This window comes from Protomyctophum bolini (assembly GCF_963924005.1).
Source record: "Protomyctophum bolini genome assembly, chromosome: 4".
Classification (NCBI taxonomy): Eukaryota; Metazoa; Chordata; class Actinopteri; order Myctophiformes; family Myctophidae; genus Protomyctophum; species Protomyctophum bolini.
Window position 1 is genome coordinate 45,961,968 of NC_137865.1, and position 25,517 is coordinate 45,987,484.

At 42.9% G+C, this 25,517-nt stretch overlaps 1 protein-coding gene across 5 annotated transcripts in view; it reads right to left on the reverse strand.

The window, feature by feature from the left end:
* ppfibp2b (PPFIA binding protein 2b) overlaps positions 1-25,517 on the reverse strand; it is a 100,362-nt gene that overhangs the window by 67,517 nt on the left and 7,328 nt on the right. For all 5 annotated transcript variants that reach the window (XM_080761986.1, XM_080761983.1, XM_080761984.1 and 2 more), the window contains exons 2-3: positions 5,982-6,086; positions 610-815 (exon numbers count right to left, since the gene is read on the reverse strand). In XM_080761986.1, the coding sequence (XP_080618112.1) occupies positions 610-815; positions 5,982-6,063 (288 nt within the window). In that variant the 5' untranslated portion in view covers positions 6,064-6,086. The remainder of the gene's footprint in view (positions 1-609; positions 816-5,981; positions 6,087-25,517) is intronic.

Below are 25,517 nucleotides of genomic sequence, written 5' to 3' on the forward strand. Positions count from 1 at the left end.
TCCTTACGCCATACACATACATAGTGTGCATCATATTGTGTCGTCTCTCTAGCTTTTGATATATGCAGCCAGTCAGTCGCCCCCAGAAAAAGGAATCTGGAGCTAGGCTAACTTCTGTTAAAGCATGTTGTGAAACGGCATGTACTGTGTTTGTTTTACACATTTCTCAGGTTGGGTCACTGGACAAAATAACACTGAGGCACCGTCCGGGACCCCATCTATGTTTCCATTGAGCAGTTGAGCAAAGTGATCACCGTAATCGACTCTCTCTTCACGTTTCAGCAATCCAACCTACAGTATATATATATACCGTATACACCAGTGGTTCCAACGCGTCGCAACGTGGTATGGGTCCCTTTAGTTTTAGTTTTTAATTATTTCAAAAAATAATTTCAGTAGTTTTTTTCAGTAGTTTCATAAAGATCTAAGAAATTCCATAAATTAGAAAACAAATGTTTAAGAGGTAGTGAAAATGGCAGAAATTGTAGATCTGCCATTTTCACTAGTTTAGATCGCAGGCAAAACGGGTTCTTGAGCTAAAAAGGCATGGGGGGGAAAGGAAACCACTGCAATACACACTACTAGTAGCCTATAGCATGCGGTACTCACGGTTCCGCTCAGCAGCCAGTCTATGAGAGCGTTGGCCGTCTCCGTGGGTAGCTGTGACCTGAGGCTGCCTCTGGCGTCCTGAGCGCTGTGCAGGTCCAAGGCCAGCTTCAGCTCCTCAGCCAGCTGCAGCACCTGCAGAGGACCGGTGCTCACCGGAGAACCCAGCTCGTACAGCCCATTAAACTCTGCTGCCGCTGCCTTGGAGCCTGAGAGGAGAGAGAGAGAGAGAGAGAGAGAGAGAGATAGAGAGAGAGAGAGAGAGAGAGAGGCGCGGAGGAGAGGAAAGGAGAGATTACTTAACCACTGTTATATTGACCTTTATTTAATCAGGGAAGACCATTGACTTTGAGAGCATGCTCTCTTATGCAAGAAACCACTTGAACCCTAGCATCCCAATTCTGGACGTGCGTGCGTTCAAATAAACTGTGTTTGGGATACTGCATAGGTTCTAGCCTAGGTAGTTAAATGTCTGGAAAAAAAAGGTCAGCTCTTACAGCATAGAACTTGATATAGGATTAGCTGCCATATGTACAATTTACAGTAGAATTGGCAAAGAGGCTCCTATTCCAGCTGTAAGTGTAAAGTACATTTCTGCTCAGGACAGTGAGTACTTATGTTAATGCGCCACAGTTGTAGAGAAACAGAACTAATCGAAGACATACATCCTCCTCAATGTCTCCAAATGTCCATGTGTCACCTGGATCCTTTCCCTGGCACTTACGCACATTCACAGAAATAAAAATGCATGTGTGCGCACACACAGTGTGTGTGTGTGTGTGTACCCGTGCGTGCGTGCGTATGCAGCGTGCGCATGTGGGGTGGTTGACTAGTTACTAGATAAAGTTAGCCATTGCACTCCCAAATAGCCTTACAAAACAATCCCTTCATGTACATGAAAAAGAGCACATGATATAAACAACATGTGATATTTCCCTCCTCTCTGGAATCTTGCTGCCTGTAAGCCAAGAGGCCTGCACAGCTGCACAACACAGCCAGAGAGTTATCCTGAAGCCAATTGGAGAATTCATTGTCACATGTCTGTCGTGTTTACTGTAGCAGTAACCCATGATTTAGAAAGGCTTATGGACCATCAACCGTGTTTAACTACAAGCTACTACTATCAACACTGTCTAACTACAAACTACTTAACCCTGTCTAACTACAAACTACTACTATTAACACTGTACTGTAGTATTAACTACTGTTCCACTGCTATCAGCCTGTTGAACTGCAAACTGAACTGAACTGTACCACGGCTAATCAACCCTGTCTAACTAAAAACTCCCATATGTACTGCATCTCCAAGAGACTCCTATACAGTAAATTTAATTTCCTCATGAAAAGACAGAAAACGAGGAAGAAAAACAGACGCTTACTTTCATAATGCCTTCTTTAGATTCTAAGGGTAAGAGGAGGAAAAACTAAACTAAATATTCATATTCATTCAAATTGATGCAATTCGTTTCCACTGAACTACAGAATATTCTGGTACAGTATGTGACGGCCCTGCCCGCTCTGCCTCACTGTAGGCTAGCCGGCAGCCTCTGTGATGGCCCGTCAGCCCAATTGTGCTCACCTGAGGTGGGTGGAGCTTAGGGCAGTTCTCTGTGAGAACAGCAGAATATCTTATGCCATGTTGAAGAGACAACAGCGCAAAGCCAAGAAAGAAACCTCAGGGCTCTGCATCCTCTCTGACCTGGCCTGTGTGCCACAGAGGATTCCAGGCTCAAAGGGGTCTTTTTCCAGCCATCTGCGCACTCACCAAAAATCAACAAATTGAGACGTGCCATGGTCATCATCAACTCTGATGGACGAACAAGGAATATAGGGAGCTCTCCTGGCTGCAGCTCAGTCTCTCTTTGTCCTGACTCCTCCCTGCACAAGCAAGATCAAGCAAGACCTGGCCCAAGGGCCTAACCAACCTTTTGGCTAAGTTATGTTTTGCACCATTTAATGCAACACGCACACAGCACTCTCCAAACATCCATGCACTGCAGACATTACTGATAACCGATATCCTCACATCCCACACTTTTTGCAATTCTTTAATTACTTTAATATAATAAATATCATTTAAAATGTTTATACTCATGTGTGGACTCCCTGTTTTTGCCATGCATCCCTTAGTGCATGACAAGTATATGCTATGCTGGAGGGAGGTGGGATCCGCACACCATTCTTTTGGTAAAGAATTACTTTATTGAACAAATGACTTTCGATCTTAGTAGATCTTCGTCAGGTCAGGATGATACCGACCCCAACCTCCTTCCATGATTGCCTTATTGGCCCTGCACCCACTGTCGAGGTCACGGTGCATGTAAACAGTGGCGGAAGGTTCCTATAACGACAGTGGGTGCCCACCTTAGAGTAGCCTATATATTTTAACCCATTCTGGGCGGGCACCCATTTTGGTGTAAGCACTATGTTATGCTTTAGCTATTGAAAAATAGCAGACCTACAAGCTCATAGCGCGCCACCGAGTGGCGCGCTACGAGCTTGTAGGTCTGCTATTTTTGAAAAATCGAAGAAGCACTGACATTTTTAGAATCTGATCTCAGGTCAGAATGGGTTCATCAGACCAGTGTGTTGTCCAGTGGAAACCTCCTCGTATGAATCTGATCTCAGGTCAGAATGGGTTAAGGTGCCCACCCGCCCCGCAACTTATTATTATTGGCTTATTATTGCCGTTGCATGTAAATACTGTAAGGAATGCTCCGACAGTATGCTGCTACAGTATGCTGCACATTTTGCTGTTTTCTCTTACTCAGAGATGGTCCGCCTGGCTGCAACCACTAGATGGCAGCACCATTTTTTTAAAACCATACCATAGTAAAAACTGATACATCAAAAGACATTACCAGTCAGCAAAGTGCTTTGGATGTTGCTCTCATAACAACATGTTGAACCCATGCACTTCATTCTGGAATGCAATCTGACTGCCATGTCAGAGCACTGCAGATAAAGGCTTCTAATTTCCTTGTTAATGATTGGCTGATCATATCTCTAATGGGATTTTTTAATGCAGTTCTATTTGTGGTCATTGAGAGGCATTCGGTGACCTTGGTGAGGCCATGTTTTCTTTCCTTTTCTTTTTTGTCAGCAACTAACAGATTAGAGAAGACGGCTTTATACATAACATTCAGTGGTGGAAGTAGTACTCAAATATATATGTTTTACTTCAGTAAAAGTATCAATACTGCAATGTAGGAATATTCTGTTACAAAGTGAAAGTCCAGAATTCTAAATTTACTTGAGTGGAGAATGTTTTCAAATGTATACGTTTACGAAAACAGCAGATGTGACACATTGTGAGTTTATAGATCGGCTATTTTCAAATGGCCGAAATGTGTCTATAGGGCTGAAGTAGCTCTGGTCCATAGCTCTAATGCATTTCATTTAGAGCTACAGTATGTTACTCTCAACTTCCACTGAATGCAGTCCTCTTTAGCGTAAATAAAAAAAAATGTTTTTGGCTTTTTGCTAATACTCACCAAAACAAAGGCCCTTTCTGGCCAAAAAGTACAGTTTATATGTGTGGTGGGGGACTCAGAGTGCGTCCACTAAGGAAAGTAGGCTTTCTAATGACACGACCCGCCTTTGTTTTGGTGAGTAGCAAAAACATTTTTATTTACGCTAAAGAGGAGAGGCTGGTCTGCATTCATGCGAGCGGCGGAAGTTGAGAGTAACATATAGCTCTAAATGCAACACATTAGAGCTATGGACCAGAGCCAGGGCTGAAGTGGTTTTGTAATAATAATAAAAATCTACAAACTATTCAAGTTTTCAAATAATTGTAGTGGAGTAAAAGTACAATATTTGTAATGTAATGTATGAGTAAAAATATTGGAAATACTCAAGTAAAGTATACAAATACCTCCAATTTAAAGTACAGTACTTAAGTAAATGTACTTAGTTACTTAGTTACACCACTGGTGACATTGGAGTGTGAGTGATCAAATCAACGTGTCACTGTTTATGAGGCAAGCCTTGGTTTTACTACTGCATCTTCTGTCCCATCTTATTTCTCTCCAGTTTCCCGCCTGCTGTTCGCTTTCACTCGGTAACTGGCATTATTTTCGCCCCAAGGATACACACACACACACTGTCAGGCCCACACACACACACACACACACACACACACACACACACACTGTCAGGCCCACACACACACACACACACACACACACACACACACACACACACACACACATTCATTGGCAGGCCACATTAAGCATTTGCCCCCTGTTAGTTAAATCGTCTTGGCAATGTCTTCGCTTGCCAGCAGGAAGCAAGATCCCATGAAGCAAGCACAGACAAGACATGTGCCAGCACGCACGCACACACACGCACACACGCACACACATTCTGTATTCTACACTTGGCACTAAATTGGTAATCAGTCACTTAACACGCGCGCACACACGCGCGCGCCATGTCATCACTTCAGCCCAATGCAGTGATGATGTTTACATGTCATCACTGTCAGGACTTCAACTCATGTAAGTACACGCATAAAGGTTTAGACCTCTCATTACTCTTGTACTATAGGTTAGCAAAACAGCTGCGTAGAAACATAAGAAAAGTACATTAGACCTGCATGCATCTCCCAAGCGTTTGGTCTCTGGAAACGGCAACATGGTTATACTGAGGCTGCTTGCAATGGATCAATACACTGTGTGATATCAAATGGATATCAATGGATCAATACACTGTGTGATATCAAATCATGTCTCTCAACACACTGTGGCCCCTTTTCCACTGGGGGTGGAAAAGATTTTGAACCAAATTAAATTGGTTCAGATCCCAGATGCAGAAGTGTTTATAAACCATCATTACAAATAAAGAACGGAAGCCGTTCTAGAACCAAAGTTCTTTTGGTGGAAAAGAGGCCAGGATGATATCAAATCATAAGACAAGTCCATGAAACTTCACATATTACAGTAGATCCAACTCGATATCTGACATATGGTGCAATCTGGTGGTCAAAGGCCACGGTCATTGATAAGGCCACATGGCTCAACAATGCACACCTATTTTATTTGGTCTCCGTATTCTATTGTGTTTTTGTGTGACTGTCTTTTTCTTATTGTCCCTTCAAAGAAGCATTGTAAATTCACAAAATGATGTTTTGTGCTTTTGTGTGTGATTGGGTTGATCCGGTTGTGTCCCTTTTGATTTTAAACATTTAAAACTATGCACACCACTACAGGTTGCCCTTGTTTGGTCCTGGGACCAACACACAGTGTGATACCTGTACACGAATACTGCTTACAGTAACAACAGAAAACTGTGTTGTTGAAAAACATCCACTACTGGTATTGCCTTGCATTAGGCTCAGGGACAGAGGATCTGGGTTCGAGGCCTGTTCTTACCTGCTATAATGTCATCCATCTGCTCCAGGGCTGCCTCCAACATGTGACTGGCATCAGTTTCCATGGCAATTGATGGCAGCATCAGACCAGAGACCTTTCAATGTTCTGTGAAGAGGAGAGACAAGTTGGACATTATTGAGACAACCAACAAAGTCTTGATGCCACAAATTGAAAAATTACACATTCTAATCCACAGAAAAAATAAACTCTAGCTGACATGTTGCTTTGCATAAGCGTTCATTTGGTCCGGTCAGGGCCCAGGGTTTGATTTGTACAAAATAATGATTCTGATAAACGTTTAGAATACAGACAAAAGACAGCAACGAGGGTCAGCACGCTCTCCCTCATGACCTCATTCCCGCTGACCTCACGCCGACCGCTCGGTGGTGCGGTTCTTAAATTCTTGTATTTGTGTTACTGACGATAATGTTAGAAATTGCACCCGTGCGAACTGAGCGGTGGAACTAGTTACTGTACTGTGCTGTGCTCTTTACTGTATGTACTCGTACTGTACTGTACTGTGCTAGTGTTGTAGTTATGGTGCTCAGTGTACTGTACTGTACTGTCCCGTACTCTGTACTGTACTCTGTACGTACTGTACTGTACTGTACTCGCCATGTACACTACGAGTATGTACCTTTGTACTGCACTCTTTACTGTAGTGTACTGTCACCCAGCTGAAGGACTGTACTCTACTGTGCTCTGTACTGTACGCGTACTATGCTGTACACTGGACAGGCATAGCTGTTCATAGGAGACAGTGTTCCCACCGCTCAAAAACAAGCTTAAGGTTCGGCATAGTTTTACTGAGGTTAAGTATAGGAATAAGGTTCGGTGTAACCGTTTAGTCATAATCATCATCATCATTTTTCGACCGCAGACGAGGTCATGGATTTCACAACAACACGGCAGACTTCCCGGTCCTTCATTGCCATCCCCAGTTCCTGCTTTACTGATGCATGTGTCCCTATAGCGATGACATCAGGGAACGACAGTTTTCTACCTCTGGTCTGCTTTGAGGCAGGATTCCAGAAAAAGGGAAGATATAACCTTATTGTCAGCTCTGTAGCAGTGGCCGGCAAACTGTGTTCTTCTTTTTAGTCATAGTTTTACTGAGGTTACGTTGAGGAATAGCAGGCAGAGACCGTTCTACCGTTCTGCCGGCTGTATACGCCCGAGGCGGGCGTTCTGGTATTCCTGCCAATGCTAGCTACAGTATCCCACTCTTGAGATTTTCTTATGCATGTATGTATTGATATCCGTCTGTATACAGTAGTTACGTGTTGTTGTTGTGATGTCTTGTCATGTTGTTTAGTGTTTATTTTGTCGACGACCACAATGGAATAAGCCCAAAGGCTTTCTTGTGTTTTCGTCCTCGTGATGCTGACTTGAATGTCGGAAAGTCCTCCTTTTTTTATCACCAAATAAAATCAATCACTCATTCAAACTCAATGTCATGTTCAAATAAACAGTTCATTTGATCATGACATGGAGAGAATCACACAGTATGAAGTTATGTATAAGGATCTATTTTATAAGGATAAGTGATAGTTTTGGAAACGTCCTTGGACACGATAGTTCTTCAGGGCTGTTGGTGACACACAAGCATCACGCCAAGTCTGAACACAGTCACATCCTTTAGAGTGATGACAAATGAAGCAATGGTTATGGCGTGTCGATGCTAGACACACCAACACTAATTCAATAATGATTCATCTTATTAGCGTGGCTGTGCTTTTCTCAGGGATTTATCAATGTAATCACATGCATCACATTTTTGGGGTATTTCTAAAAGAAAGCACGCTTTGGGAGGTTTTAGGGGGATTTCTTTTGGTTTTTATTACTAGAAAACAAAGAGGCTTTTATGACATAACTAAATCCATGACTTAGTCATGACCCTCAGCAGTCTGTCGGGCAGAAGCAGGTATTGGCAAAACTGAGTGAGGGCCTCCTGCAAAAGACCCATAATGTAATATTATCTTCTGGAGATGCTCAGTAAGTATGCTACAATTACATAAAAACTGATTACTTATCAAGTCATGTGGGCGCACATGAATGCTTTATTGTCGACCATGCAGAAAGAAATGCTACACAAAACAAAGCGTGCACACACACACACACACACACACACACACACACACACACACACACACACACACACACACACACACACACTTATTTGTGCAGTCATCTACAGTATACATTATGTAATAACATCTGAAGATTTTATCTTTCCACACAACCCACTGTGAAATGTAATAATCCTAATGACCCTTTTGGGGTATACATTGATTTGCTCCAGTGTGTGAGAATTAACAAAAGGTTAACTTAAGAATCAAATGCAGTGTGTAACTGCACTGTATTTAGTGACAGTCAGTCACGTAATTTATTTAATTGGTTCCAACACGTGCCATCAGCTCTCAGCTGTATTGTTAACCCATTATGAACGGTTTAGTTATGTTATGCTTATGCTTTGTTATGCTTTAGCTATTGAAAAATAGCAGATCTACAAGCTCATAGCGCGCCACCGAGTGGCGCGCTATGAGCTTGTAGGTCTGCTATTTTTTGAAAAATCGAAGAACGACTGACATTTTTAGAATCTGATCTCAGGTCAGAATGGGTTAATCAGACCCAGTGTGTGTCCAGTGGAAACCTCGTATGAATCTGATCTCAGGTCAGAATGGGTTAAGTGACATTTTCACTGTATTTACCTCCGGCTCCCCGGCCACTCGTTAGGCCACAATAATGTGTCTAGAAGGCAAGTGATGCAAAGTAACTAAGTACATTTACTAAGTACTCTACTTAAGTACAATTTGAGGTACTGCTCAGTGTTTTCTGCAGTGAGAGAAAAACAACAAAAAATGGTCTCCGTCTCGCTCCCCCTTTGACTTGGTCTTGACTTGGACTCGCCCCCCCCTTTGACCCTTTGAATATATATATATATATATACTATATTTTTTGATGTGGACACCACAGTGATGCAGTCATGTCCGACTACAAAGACAACACAAAGTACATCATTGAAACAGCGGAGACAAAGAAATAAATACATTCATTGAGACAGAAACTAATAAACTTATACATCAATAAAAAGGGAAAGAAGAAAAGGTCATATCTCACTAGACTAGAGCAGTGGTTCCCAAACCTTTTAGTTCAAGACCCATTTGCCTGGTGACCCCAAGCTAGTGAAAATAGCAGATCCAAAGAGATGCTTACTCGTCGTGACCCATAGAAACGGGTCCCGACCCAGTGTTTGGGACATGTGTGCCTTAGAGCCAGATTGTTCTTCTCTGCGTGCCATCTCTGTCATCCTACTCTTCCCTGTCATCGCGGCCTCTGGCCAGTCTTCCATCTCCCTGATACTTCCAGCTATGTGACCCCATCACTGTTCATTTATCAGCTTATAACCCTGAGATTGTGTACACGTTCACACGCGACGCGTCACCATTTGGTTACAATTGCACACCCTCTCTGAGTTATATTAACACTGAGGTTTTCGCCTTCGCGTTCCCATCACCCTCCAGTTGCCAGCCCCTCGTCCCTTTTCTGTCATGTGTCCTCTGCGGCGCTCGTTCATCTGTCATCCTGACTCACAGACCAATAGAAAACCAGCACTGACATCAAGCGCTGTGATGTAATCTACTGCGGCTCGGGCGGGCAAACAGGCACCCTATGGAGCGGCCTCATGCTCATCCACATTAGCTCCAATCTCACTACAATAACTCGCCAGCGAGGCCAAGTAACAGTGGGAATCTGCAACAAACAAGACTAAATGCATATTTAACTGCAGTCGTTATTATGCTGGTGCATCTGTGTGTGAATCTGGTGTGTGTTCCATTGCCTTTGCCGTATGCAAATTGTGTGCGCGTGCGTGCCCGTTAGTCCATACATGGGCATTGGGCAACTGTCGGCCCAGGGGCCATATGCGGCCCACACCATCACCATCACGTAATGCGGACCGCAGGTTAATATCGGAACATTGATATATTATTGTTTTAGGAGAATTACTAGTATTAAAATTTGTATTTAGTTCATAAAGTTAATATAACTATAACTAAATGCATTTGAAATGAAATAAAAAAATTACTTTTCAGGATTCCAATTCAAAAATACCAAAAAGATTATTCAGAATTTAAATTCAAAGTGAGCAAAAATATCTGATATACAGTACAAGCTCAAAACACGTCGCGACACATTTTGAGCTTGTAGATCGGCAATTTTTGCTATGACAGTGGCCCTCTGAAGTGCGTGTGGAAATATAGTGGCCCTCTCCATTGTCAACGTTGGCCACCCCTGTGTTAGTCATCCATATGCATGGTTTGTGTATGAGGGTTACATGCACACTTGAGCAGCCAACCGGTGCCTGAGCAGCACCTGCATGATTGCTTTCATAGGAGAAAGTGGCCTTTTTTTTACGCTTACATAATTTATCTTGTTTATTTCTCTTTCGCTGAACCAAACCAGCTGCTCTCTGCCCTGCTGTCATTCGATACAAAGGCTAGTCTGGAGGTTGTTTTGTTGGCACAGGTTCCCATGTTTTCCCACCTGATGAAAGGATGGTTTTAGGACTTGCCTAGAACCAGCCTTTGCAAGTCTAGCTGAAAAATGTGAACCTTGAGTCTGTTGATGATACGTAGGTCTTGTTAATGTGTTAATGTTAATCAGTCAAAGTTCTTATAGGGCTTATCTGTTACTCATTGCATTCATATTTGTACGTATTGTGTTTACGTTGTCGGGCAGAAACCTTGTATCTCCATATTTTAACTTAGTTTTTAAGTTTATTTTTATTAATTCCTCGCTTCGACGCTTTGACGTATGACAATGTCATGCAAATATAGTGAAGCTAGCCTATCTACAAGCTAACAACAGGTTGTGTCACGGTGTGTTGTGGTAACTTGTAAATCTGCTATTTTCAAAAGACGTTTATACATACTGTATGAAAACTCGAAATTAAATGGGACATTCTGCATAGCCTACTGAGTACTATATACTTTTGGTCCTTTAAGTACATTTTTCATACCAAATTACAATACTTTTGATACATTTTTAATTCAAGACTATTGACGTATTGATACTTTTACTTTACTTTAAGTAAAACATGCGAGTACTTTTCTCCACCACAGCTTAACCCATTCTGACCTGAGATCAGATTCATAGGAGGTTTCCACTGAACACACACTGGTCTGATTAACCCATTCTGACCTGAGATCAGATTCTAAAAAATGTCAGTCGGTCTTCGATTTTTCAAAAAATAGCAGACCTACAAGCTCGTAGCGCGCCACTCGGTGGCGCGCTATGAGCTTGTAGATCTGCTATTTTTCAATAGCTAAAGCATAACATGATGCTAACACCAAAACGGGTTTCCGGTCAGAATGGGTTAAAAGTGTGTGCACAGCTCACTGCACAGCTGTGTGTATAAATCTACATCATACAGTTCATTATCAGTGTGTCCAATATGGAGCTTGTTGAGACAGAGGTGATGATGGTACCATTCAGGAACTATACGACAGCCTGACTCTGTTCAGCAGCACCAGGACAAAAAAGCCTGTGTGTGTGTGTGTGTGTGTGTGTGTGTGTGTGTGTGTGTGTATGTGTGTGTGTGTGTGTGTGTGTGTGTGTGTGTGTGTGTGTGTGTGTGTGTGTGTGTGTGTGTGTGTGTGTGTGTGTGATGGTGCGCAAACAAGAATTTATTTAATTAATATTTGAGATCATCGCAATTATTTTGTCGGAAACGATTATGACGGATGACAAAATAATTGCCATTCACAAAGAAGAACCATGACAACTATTTTTTTCTCCCAGCAAGAGACATCCACTGCAGTAAAACAAGTTTGTCACTGTAACCTGTAACCTGTTTCTTTCAAACAACGACCACGGAGTGATGACATGACTTCGTGGAGCTTAAAGTATGCCGCACAACAACTCCTTGTTTCAAAGCTGCAATACATAACTTTTATGTCCTATACCTGCCTCTCCCAGGATTTGAACCTGGGGGCAATGCCCTAAATGCCCTGACTGCCCCACCAAACATGAAATCCCAAATGTCTACAACTAGCTGCCAACACTGGGCGGTTACCACCAGAATTTCTCACATTCCTATTTTCCCCCTTCTCCAGGCATCACCTACATTTCTCTAAAACACTGGCAGGCATGCAGCTGTTTATTTGCTATATTCAGCTAAGAAAATAAATCCCCGAGAGGAGCAGAAACCGCATTGGATACCATCTAACGCTGTTGTACAGAGGAAAACCTTTGTTAACTTCATGCACATTGTCTTTTGTTTATACAATGTTAGTTATATACAAAGCAACATTTGTGAAATGGTGATTTCGAGGGACTGTGTGGACTCTTATCCAGATTATTGTTTGTTCCTCTCATACGGGATGCAAGCAATATGTTGTCGGGCAGAAACCTTGTGTCCATTTTTACTTTTTTGTTTGTTTTGTAAATTAATATCCTACTTTGACGTATGACAATAATGTTGTGCAAATAATAGTGAAGCTAGCCTATCTAGTAGTATCTACAAGCTAAAAAACACACCCGTGTGAGTGGCGCTAATATATTAAAGTCTAACTCATGTTGCTATGATTAGGTGATGTATGGACAAAACAAACATTAAATTATCTTTGTCAATGGCAATTAATGTTTGTTAGGGACAAGATGACGAACATTTCCCTTCAATGTCAAAATGGCTGACTAAAAACGCCCCTCAACAACAGGTTGCTCACGGCGTGTTGTGAGCCTGTAGAGCTCCAAACATTGTCAAAGTAATGAATATCCCGGTAGGCTAGTAATTTCTCCTTCTGAATTGTGCGAGCATTTTCTGAGGAGTAATTTTTTTGCCAATATGAAATCGTCATTGGTTAACTTGTCACTGGTTTCCTGATTGATATAGTGTAGGCTATAGGGTGCTGCGAAAGGCTTAACAACGTCTGGAAGTCGGCCCAGTACAGCACCAACACCAAACTTAGACTGTACCAGAGCTGTGTCCTGTCTACCCTGCTATACGGTTCTGAATGTTGGAGAACGACAGAAAATGATCTCCACAAACTGTCAACCTTCCACACCAAAAGTTTAAGGAAAATCCAGAGAATATATCTGGCCCAAAAACCATCTCCAACCAACACCTTCTTGATCTGTGTAATAAACAAGAAAACATGGATACCATCCTTATGAGAAGGCGGTGGAAATGGATTGGGCATGTCATACGTAGAGAACAGGACAACATCACCAAAACTGCACTTCACTGGACACCAGAGGGCAAACGCAAAAGAGGCCGACCCAAGAACACCTGGCGTAGGACAGTGGAGGGAGAGTTGAAGACCCTGCATCACACCTGGGGATCTATAAAGACGCTGGCCCAGGACAGACTGAAGTGGAGATCCTTTGTTGCTGCCCTACATGCCAGCCGGCGTAAGTAAGTATAGGGTGCTGCGTTGCTGCGTGCCTATCAGGCCTGGCTCTTTAGCCGACTGGTAACGTGTGTGCCTCTCAGATACGAATACCGGAGAACTCGCCGGTTTACCAACTCGCCGCAGCGAAAAGTGGAGAGAAACAAGTTTCAATGTCTTCATCGTTATGCTTTCCAAAGTGATCAAATTATTTTGTGCAATCAAATGGTCGGCTAGATAATGATAAAAATGTAAGAATGTGAATAATACCAATGATAGTACCAATGATATTTCAGGATATTGTTTACTAATGAATGACATTGTTTCGGTACTTTGGTGTTTACACTATAGATGAAGTAGGAATGCTAAAGTTTAAACAACTATCCTCTCTCTCTCTCTCTCTCTCTCTCTCTCAATGCAATTTAAATAAAGGTGAAGTAAAGCTAAAATGCACTAAACCGCAGCGAGTCTGAAAACCGGCGAGTTCTCCGGTTACCTCAGATACACATAGGTCCTGTGTTGGCCTCGGCCGGCTACAATAGCAGTTTGTCGGTCGACAACAATTCATCTAAGGGTTCACTTCTGCACACTGTGAGAGGTGCCTCTTCTCTTTTTCCAGCACACACACACACACACACACACACACACACACACACACACACACACACACACACACAATACCTGCTGCTCCCTGCCCCCTGCTGTGAGTGGGATAAGCTACCTAAGCTAACTAAAGACCCTCAAATCCAGCACCCTGCAGCCAATGCACATTTCTTTAGAAAGAGAAATCAACACTATCGCGATGGCTAGCAAGACCAATTGTTAGAATGCTGCAAACAGCAGATTTCAGAACAATGTCTGTCCATGAGAAAGAGAGGGGAAAAAAAGCATTGACTGTTCAGCTTTCAATTCAAGTACCACACAACGTCAAAAACCCATAATCTAAAGTCTTGCCGAAATCTACTGTATATAACGCTGGAATCAAACAGAGTGGCAGCTCTGTGTATTTGTGTGGAGGAGAACAGAAAACTGTGGAGGTTAAAGCTACAAAACTTGGAATTTGAAAAAGCAAAAGTCATAAACATATTCCCACAATCGGCAGTGTTTGGAATAAAATAGACACAACACGACTTGAGCCAACACAAAGAGAACACCGAGTAATGTTAGTGTGGTGCGCAAAGGTTCACTCCACATACAATATAAACAGACATACATTATACTTATTGGAGCTGCCACACCATTGACCGTGTTCACACAGCGGCTTGTTTGTCCTTACTTACGCCACACAATACACCACCACAATTATTACACCATATCCAGTGTGTACACACACAACACACACACAACACACACACACACACACATCCCTGCTGTAATAGTACTACATACTAGCACTGTGTGAGAGAAACTAAACCAAGCATCGGTTCTTATTGTCTTCATGCAAACAATCATATGAAAAGATCTTTTCCATCTACCCCACGTGTGTGAGAATAGCACACAGGCCCAAAGTGAACAATGTGGCCGCGCTGGTTCAGTTCAGCCCTGCACCTCCTATCCTCTCCTGCCTGGATCCACTCCACACCGAGGTCTCTCTCTGTGTGACAGCGAGGGACAGTATAGGAGACAGTGGTACAGTAGTCAGACTGGGTATGCGTGTGTGTTAGTGTGTGTGTGTGTGTGTGTGTGTGTGTGTGTGTGTTAGTGTGCGTGCCCATGCGTGTGTGTGTGTGCATGGACCGCCACCCAGAAGCTGGATCTATTTAGCTGCACAGAGGTTGAGTGCCAGGGCTGCTATCAGCTTCACGATTAGAGCCATCGGGGCCACATCACATTCACATCATAGCCTGCCGGGACCCAAGTACATTACGGACATCCAACACTGCTCTTTATCACTGGCCCTTTCCTGACAGCGCCGCCCCGGTCATGACTCACGACCCAGCACGTGAAGGTTCAGCTTAATAAGCTTAATTCATTGCACTCTCTAGCCCTGCCTCGTTTCCAAAACTTCCTTTTCCAAAAATACATTATAGCGAGACAGAAAATGCTCTGCAGTGAGAAGAAGGCCTTGAGTGCTAAGACTTATCATTTAGTTTTTATTTATTTGTGACTCAAATTTGACCTCTGTTATTCCTGGAGTCGGATTATTCCGCTGCAAGTGAGCTTTGTTCTTCTTTTCCAACTCTGCACAAGTGCACACGCAGAAATATAGATGCATGCGTACACAGAGATGCTATAAAAAGCATCATCTCAGAGCCGAGTCTGTAAGCTTTATAACATTAGTTAGATTATCTTTTCTGCTGTTTGGCCCTGCTTATTGTGTATTCTTTGAAGCGTGGCTTCTTCTGCCTGCAGGACTGCTGTGGGTGTGCTGATACACTACAGTATACGTCGTGCCCGCCAGCTGCACTAGCTTGCTCTGCTCCTGGTTTCACACCGCAGTGGTTCTCACCGCGGGGTCCAGGGACCCCCCAGGGGGTCCTTGAGGCGGTTCCAGTAGGGCCCTCCCAGCTAAAGGATTGATAGCTAGGATTAGGAACCAAATGGACTAGAGTAATTGTCTGTGACACAGAGAGAAGAGAGAAATTAACAGTGGTGATTTACACGTGTGATTGGGGTCCCAGACGTATATACTTTCAAAATGGGATGCATATGCTCAGTATGCATATACTGTACAGTGGCTTTAGTTTAGCCCATTCTGACCGGGCACCCATTTTGGTGTTAGCATCATGTTATGCTTTAGCTATTGAAAAATAGCAGATCTACAAGCTCATATCGCGCCACCGAGTGGCGCGATACGAGCTTGTAGGTCTGCTATTTTTTTTAAATCGAAGAACGACTGACATTTTTTAGAATCTGATCTCAGGTCAGATATGGGTTAATCAGACCAGTGTGTGTCCAGTGGAAACCTCGTATGAATCTGATCTCAGGTCAGAATGGGTTAATAGACCGACAACCTACTGTACCACACAAACCCTAACCTAACCCTAAACCGCAAGCACAGAGCAGCGCATGTTCGACCACATGTCCGACCGTTGTTTCCGCATGTCGGTCCGTGTGTCTAATCTACGTGTGTACTGTATGTACAGTATGCTCCATGATCCTGATGTCTTCTTGATCATTTTTGGTTCAGTTCTACTGTGTTTAGCACAATGCTTTGTTCTGTTCTCCGTCTGGTCTGTCAAGGAATATTTCAGTTTCTTTGTCCTCTGGTCGGGCCGGCCAGCGGGCCAGGTCAGCTCAGACTTTCAGCAATGAACATTTAGTTAACAGGCTAACAGCCTAGTTGACCACACGGCCGCCACATTCATTCTGTGATTGTACCTATAGCCTCGCGTAGCCAGCAGGCAGATTAACTCTGGCCCCTCCCTGGTCCTGGGAGGAGTTCTCGGACCCGGAGTAGCGTAAGACCAACCAGATTCATCTGGGACCAGGCTATAACCAACCAGCAACTATGGGTCGGGACATTGCAAGAGAGCCCCAGAGCGCACAGTCAAGCAGGCTGCGCTGCTCTGATTGGTTGTTGTAGGTCTAACCAATAGAGTCCGTTTGAATCTTTTTTTTAACTGCCCCTTGGAAGAAATCCTAACACTGAGAGGGACAAGAGACTAATATCCACACAGTGATATTAGTATGGCTACGCGAGGCTAGATGGTACCAACACCATGGTGGTGCTTGGCCTAGCACACTGGTGATATCGAAGAGTCACAGGGAACCTAGACAAACACCTCTGAGTGACAATACAACCACAACCAGCGTTAGGCTACAGTACAGTATCATGATACCGTTTCAGAGACTATGGGCTCCATCTTGCACCTTTTTTTTTTTTACTATTTTGAAAATAATTTTAACATAGTTCAACTAGCCGATCTACATCTACACGTTGTGAGCTTGTAGATCAGCTATTTGAACTTTAAAAGGTTTTTAAAAACAGTAAAACATGGCAAATAAGTTTAGGGATAAGGGTTAAGGGGTGGTGCAAGATATAGCCCTATAGATGTATGGGCAGTAGGATGTGGTGGAACACATTCTCATTTCCTTCCCTCATGTATTTAGAGAATAGATAATGTAGCATGTAGATATTTCGAGAATAAAAACGGGTGCAGTACTTAGTTTAGACAGTTTTTGGTTTAGACAAGTCATTGGTTAGACCAGTCATTAGTCCTACAACTACAACCTATCTCAAACCCTCACCCTAAACCTAACCTCCCACGGGGCAGCACACCTAAACCTAACCTTAACCCATGTCTAACCAATGACTAGTCTAAACTAAGTATGCACACTAATAAAAACACTTATAATAATTGTACATATGTACAGTACATTACAGAGCAGAAAAAACTGCTGTAAAATAAACAGACTGTGAAAAACAGACAGCTGAGCTGATCTGATCCGAGCTTACACTGACCGATAGAGCTGGTTGCCTGACAACACTTAGCCTCAGCACCATTATCACAACCATGCTGTAGCTAATGACATTATTCATCATCAGACCGACTTACTGTAATCAGAAGAGGGTGGAGACATGGGAGATAATCAGTCAGAGCACTCAGTATGAACTGTACAGTTAAATTCAACAGCATAAGCGCACAAGTGTGTGGTTTTGATGTTTTTTGCTCATCTAAACTGTGGCCCTGGCAGTGAGTTGTTGCACGAAATAAATCCGTCTGCTATTCATTTTCAACAAAACAGCTCTAGTGTTTCTCTTGATGGTGCACAGGCTGGCTCTCGTATTTCATTAATAGAGACCACTTGTGTATAAATCTAGATTCTAGACTAAACTGTCCCAAGGTCACAGGAGCGATAAACAGGCTGTGAGCTAATGTCTTCTTTCTTTTTGCCGTTGACTAATCGTGGCCGTCACAATAACCGAAATTGAAAAAGAGCTATAAAGGCTGTCGTTTTTGAACGTGGATCTTATACTGGCCACCATTTATGAAAATGCATGCCATATATTTGCACAAAATGCTAGTGACACAAGGGTTAAAATAATGACACTTTCCAACACTCTACAGAGTGTAGTCTAAAGTTATATTCTGAATTGTGACCCATTGTGAACTAGAGAAAGTGCCTCTCGGGGCACAGGTCTCCACCAGGGCAGGTCAGGTTGTGGCCTCCTGGTGGCGCTATAATAAGCCAATGTGAAAAGGGTGCCATTTCTTCTTACGCCTTGGATGGCAATTGGATAATTTGAGACATTTTGTTCCAAAAATGTGTTTAGCAAAGATCCACCTGTTGGTGGCACTATAATAACAGGCCAAGGTGAAAGGGGTGGGATATATTCCTCAGCCTACTGAGCCTAGTAGGAACGTCTGTGAAAGGTTTCACGTAAAGTGCATGCTGCGTTCATGATTTGAGGCTTTTTGTTTAAAATGGGCCAATCCTATAGTGAAAACTTGAAAGCCAATGTTAGCCAATCAGGATGGAACATGAAACATCGGACAGATCTGTGTTGAGCACATGACTATAGAGAGATACTGTGTAACGATTTGCAGGATTTTTGGACGAAATATGGAGGAGTAATATAAAGAAATGTGTTTTACAAAAGTCGGCCTCCTGGTGGCGCTATAACAGGCCGTTCTGGGAAAATTTGGGGCAGAGGTTCATCGTTGGCATCCAGGGAGTCTGTGTACAAAGTTTGGCATCGACTGGGTTAACAGTGCCGGAGATTAGCTGTACACAGTCGGACGGACGGACACACGGACACACACACACACACACACACACACACACACACACACACACACACACGGACTGAGTGCAAAACATACTTTCTCCCCATGCCTTCGGCCTGGTGGAGACAATTATACAGACTCATAGTATACGTACGGTAGCTTATTGCATTTCTGGACATTATCAATCATCCTCAGAATGAATCACAGAGCCCCATACAATGTCATCATCATCCAGTGGGTTACACACACCGGCATTCCAAATGGCGGTGCCTCGGAATGCCACTCTGTTCTGCGTCTGCTAAATGCCTAAATTGTAAATTGTAAATTGTTCCTTCCCACCCAGGGCCGCCACTAAATGCTCAAAATGCAAGCCATTGTGGGAATTTAGAGTCGTCGTTTTTTTTATGTTTGGCCTAAAACAGGGGCACTATAAACTCCGTTGATATTGGTTAATCAGAAAACCCACGGTCAGGACCGGGTCATGTTTAATATTGTGTGAGAAAGTCAAACATTTACTACTAAACAAAAGGTGTGTTTACTTTGTTTGGCAACGTGGAAATCCTTCAGCTTTCAGAAACCAGAATCACTGGAACTTTTACAAGGACGATTAGAGGGCAGGGCTGCGCCTCCGAGGAAAGGAAATGCCTGAGAATGCATGTGAACCTGTTAGCCATGAGAAGGGTTAAACATTAACACCTACAAATGTTTATGTATACGGCTCACACAGTCACACACACACACACACACACGCACGCACACACGCACACACTGCTCCTCATTTGCCATAGCCAGTTTAGATTAGTGTCATCAGCATGAGGGCCAGCCCTAAACCCCCCAGGGCCTCCTGTCATGCAGGGTAAATCCAAGGGTGTGTGTGGGTGTGCTGCTTTAGTTGCATCACTACAGCCAAGCCAACAGGAAACACGGGAATCTCCACCAATTAACATCAACGTGAAGAGGAGCAAACAACATTTACCTTTATAGCTTTAAAATAATTTGTACTTTCTTTCTCTCTCTCTCTGCCTTTCTCTCACTACTTATTGTGAGGTCAATCTCAGAATCCATTGGGGGTGGGGGGGTCTCTGCTGGACATTGGTGTACTGGTTGAACTCAACAGGTTGATTTGCATTATCACTTAGTGCTATATTTAGCCCTTCCACCTCAACACGCTGGCTCACTACCAAAGGCCCATTAGTTAGCGAAGTCTATGTCAGAGAGAGAGAGAGAGAGAGAGAGAGAGAGAGAGAGAGAGAGAGAGAGAGAGAGAGAGAGAGAGAGAGAGAGAGGGAGAGAGGGAGGATGCTTTGAGAACAACTTTGTAGAAGGAGAGAGAGAGAGTATGCTTTGAGAACAAAAAATGCTTTGCTTTGTCACACACGTGCATGATAATATGCATTAACTGTAAGAGTACATTAATTGCGAATGCAGTGAGCACTTACTATGAGACCTAGCAGATCATGTCTGTGCGTGCGTGCGTCCCCCCTTTGTGCCCATATATGGAGCTGAGTGATTTGTTTGTGATTGATGCAACACACTCCATATTTGGACGTATAGCTGCTTTGGGGACTCCTTATATGGTTATGGCTGAGTCATGGTGACATGAGACTTAAAAAAAGAATAACCCAAATATGTACGAGCTGCGTTCGCTTCCCGCGTTTGCGTGTCTTACTGGTCTACTAAGTAATCATGACATAGCTTCATCTGCTTGCATCTTTGCCTAAGTGGGTACTACAACATGCCATGTTGTCCAAGAGTATTCGCAGAACGAGTTTCACCCCTCACAGTGTGTTGGTTAAAACGATACCCATGGAAAGACATCTGGTTGATTTCTACCCTCACAGTGTGTTGGTTAAAACGATACCCATGGAAAGACATCTGGTTGATTTCTACTAGGCCAGAAACAATGAGCACTGTGCATGATGCAAGGTTCTTAATGGATTGGATACATTATTATACCCAAGGCATTCTTCCTTCACTTTTCTTCCATTACATGAATTGGAAAATAGAAAGCACAGGGACTTTCCACTTTCTCCAGTTCTTGCCCAAGAAAACCTCCTAAAAACACCCTATTAAAAAAGAAAAACAATGAAAAATACCATAAAAGTAGCAATAAAACTAGCATATTGTATGATTGATAGGTGTAAGAGTAAGAGGTTCTTAGCTAGGAGGAGTGTAGTGGGTGGTACTGACCCAGTAAAGTACCACCCAGTTCACTGTGACATTTCAAGTGCAGACTCCCTGCCTCTCTCCTGTACAGCTCCCTGGCTTTAGGGGATTCTAGATATATTGTGGGTTAACCAACACACCGGTATTCAACTTCACGCAGCTCAAGTCACTCCCTGAGAATATGTAATTGAAGAATATTACAAACCTTTGACTACAGCATGAACGAACACCTTGAGCAACCGTCAACAGACATTATTTAAAGGGATATTTCACTTAAAAAATGTTACTCTGGCTTATGTGAACACCCGTTCACAGTTTAAGTTTCTAAGTTTGATTCCATTTAGATATTTGATATTCATTTTAACCATGATAGATTCATCGAAAACAACCGTTCTTCTTCTGGTGACTGATATCGTCCTTCAAATACGTGAGAGTTCTTTCATTTATTTGTATTATTTTCTCCTTTTTAAAAAAGAATAAGGAGGACAACGAAGCAGGAAGAGACTAGTAAATAAATAAATAAACAAACACGGGCACCTCACATATTAGGAGGACAATATAAGTCACCAGAAAAAAGGACAGGTGTTTTCAATGAGTTTGAAGTTACAATGGGTTTGTATAGGAAGGGGTCGGGGCAGCTAAAATGAATATCAATATCTAAATACTGAATCAAGCAACTTAAAAACTGTCTGGGGTGTTCACATAAGCCTGAGTAGACGACATACATACAGAAGCCTGAGAGGCTTTGAAATACCAAGCTGCCAGATGCAAAGACCAGTGTCAGCAAGTGACCACTGTAAAACAACATGTCAACACGGCTTACTGTCCATATGAAAGATGCCGGACCGCCTCATGACAGCTGGAGCAGGCCAGTCAGTTAGCATTAAGCAAAAAGAGCTCATGGAAACCACTGTGATTATTAATGAGTTAGCCAATCAGTTAGTGTTTTCGTTCTTAACCCATTCTGACCTGAGATCAGATTCATACGAGGTTTCCACTGGACACACACTGGTCTGATTAACCCATTCTGACCTGAGATCAGATTCTAAAAATGTCAATCGTTCTTCGATTAAAAAAAAAATAGCAGACCTACAAGCTCGTAGCGCGCCACTCGGTGGCGCGCTATGAGCTTGTAGATCTGCTATTTTTCAATAGCTAAAGCATAACATGATGCTGACACCAGAATGGGTTCCCGTTAAGAATGGGTTAAAGGGCGCACTTCACCTTTTGCAACCATATCTTATTTTAATGATGCTTGGTTGGGAGACAAGAAACACCTTCCTGGATAATTTGTAGTTTGTAGATATTTTAGTATTTCAAAGTGTCCACTGGGCTCACTTCCTTCCTGGACTATAATTCCCATAATGCTTTGGTGCACTGCTCCTCCTTGTGGATATGGGGAGGGCTGTCTTACTGAGACAACATGTAGTCCAGGAAGTAAGTGAGCACAGTGTCCATGTCCAGTCCATGACATCATGGACACTTGGAAATACAAAAACATCTAAAAACTCATATTACCCATATAAAAACCACAGGAAAGTGTTTCTCGTCTCCCAACCACCATTCAAATAAGATCTGGTTGCAAAAGGGGTGAAGTGCCCCTTTAAAGTTACACGTTGTGTTTGTACAAAGCGTCATGTATATATATGAGAGTATTGCTGCATTGACACGAACAGGCATACACGCCTGTCAACGGTACAGCTGCACATTTGTGTGTGTGTGTGTGTGTGTGTGTGTGTGTGTGTACAGTACATGTGGATGCACCTGCAACTTGTGTGACATCTGTCGCATAATGCACACAGGATCCTTGTTTCATAATTATAGTCTGTGTAACGCATTGGGATTCGAACTCGGATCTCCCGGGTGAAAGTCCAACATCTTAACCACTAGACCAAAGGGATATCCCTATGGACCGGGGGGAGATATTAGACCTTTGAAACCATCAGGCCGAGGCTCTGAGCTACTCTGCTACAATCACCCACCTCCTCCCACGGGGAAACCCGATCTGGGTCACGGCACCAATGTAACGCCCGGGATTCGAACATTCGAAAGTCCAACATCCACCAACAGAGAGGCTCAGGCAGAGGCTCTGCTACTGTACATGTGGACATGCGTTCGTTTGTTAACTTGCTGAAGCTCAGTTACAACAGTTAATGCATGTCAACAGCTGATAGTATACTAATAAATGTATGGCCAGTGAGGACAATTAGAAGATGGAAAAACACATGGATCCCTGCGTTACCTTTACTTGAGTAAAAGTACATAAGTATTGGTATCAAAATATACTTATAGTACCAAAAGTAGAGAGCACTCAATATGTAGAATGTCCCGTTTCACAAGTTTTCAAATGTCTAAAACATATTTAGAAAATAGCAGATCTACAAGCTCACAATTGCGAACTTGTAGATCGTCTCTATATTCAAATGGTCAAAACGGTATATATGGCTGAAGTCAAGTGGTTAATGTATGTTTTTTAATAATAACAATCAAAATCTTCAAACTAGTAACTACAGTTTTCAAATAATTGTAGTGGAGTATAATATTTGCCTGTAGTGGAGTAGAAGTAAAAGTACTGAAAACTGGAAATACTCCAGTAAAGTAAAACAGTACTTAAAACAAAAGTGCAGTACTTGAGTAAATGTACTAAATAATGACTTTCCACCACTGCAAAACAGAACGTGTAGCCTTCAGTGAGGTGCATACACACACAGGTAGCATCCGGGCCAGCTGAATAAGGTTACACAAAGTCAAAGACTCAAACCACAAGGCTATGACCAGAGTAGAGACAGATCATATTACGGTATAACATTACAGCTACACACACACAAGGCTCCTGTGGATTCGAGGGTCTCTCAGGAGCAGGTGCAGGTAAACGTCATGCATTTTGGTGATTCACACACTCACGTGAAGACGGAGGAGACTTGAGTGATGTGAGCGAGGCATCGTCTGTGTCCCTTTATACCCATATGCAGTAAGTAGACCCACGATGTCATAGATTAGCATCTTAACTATACTATGGGATTTGGTATCGCACTGGGTGGGGACACTGGGCAAGCAGTGTCCTTAACTCTGTCAGCATATATATCAACCTCTGTATTGTGTGGGGGTGTGTGTGTGTGTGTGTGTGTGAGAGAGAGACATCAATGTCTAGAATGTGCAGAAAATGACCAAAAGAACCTGGCCAGTAAGCCATTCTATAAGCGCTCCCAAAAGCCACTTCCTGCATTCCATGTATCTCTGTTTATTCTAGGATAGGGGGTGGTGAACCTCTACACTAGCGTCAAAACATGTCAAATGTGTTACCTTTATGAAGGCTGTATCCCCTTAGTAGTTCCTCGCATGAAACACGAACCCTACAAACAAACATAAATACTCGTACACTACATGCCCGTCAGCACAGTGCAGAGTTTACTCTGCAGATTCTTGCCGTAAGAGGGTAGACGCAAAACCAACACAAAACGCAATGCACAGATTGACAAATTCCAAATCAAATATTTGAAATGCCTAAAGAGCTCCTCTGGCTTTGTTGTTCCTACATTTTCAGTGAAATTAACACTCTAACAGGCTTTTAATGTGTAGATCTGTAGCCATGCAGAGGGAGACACTCAGACACCCATTGCCCAAATTCATTGCAAGCGTTGTAGATATAAACTAAGTAGTCTGCAATGATTGATTGATTGAATAGTTTATTAGACATAAATGTAAAAACAGTAACAGAGTACAGTCAAACACTCATTCCAAAAGGGATAGCAGATCATAGCACCAAAACAAATGTCATTGAGGTCTTGTTTCCGACGACAACAGTGAAATTGTCAAAACAGCTGAGCTGCTCACTGTGTTTACACACACACACACACACACACACACACACACACACACACACACACACACACACACACACACACAATAATAATGTACTCTCTCCTTTCATCCTCTCTCATCCTGTTCCCGGTTCTATGTTCTCCCCGTTTGAAGAACTGCATCAGACAGATTCTCCCAACTACACAATCTCTCCATTCTTTCCCCTCCCTTGGTTTACGCTCTGTTGCTCTGTCTGCCTCTTCCATGAAATCTGTTCGAGGTTTTCCCACATTGCCAGGGCACTCTACATCCACCCCTGTCCTTCTCTCCTTCCTCCAACCCTGTGTTCTTTCACCCACTTTAACCCCCACCACTACCACCTCTTCTGAAATCTGTATAGCTCCTCGTTCCTGTTCAACAGGTTCTCCAGTCTGTTCCTCCTTTCCCACCCTCCCGCTCTACTTTACTCTGCATTTTGTTCAGTTTGGTACCGTTTAGGACAGGTC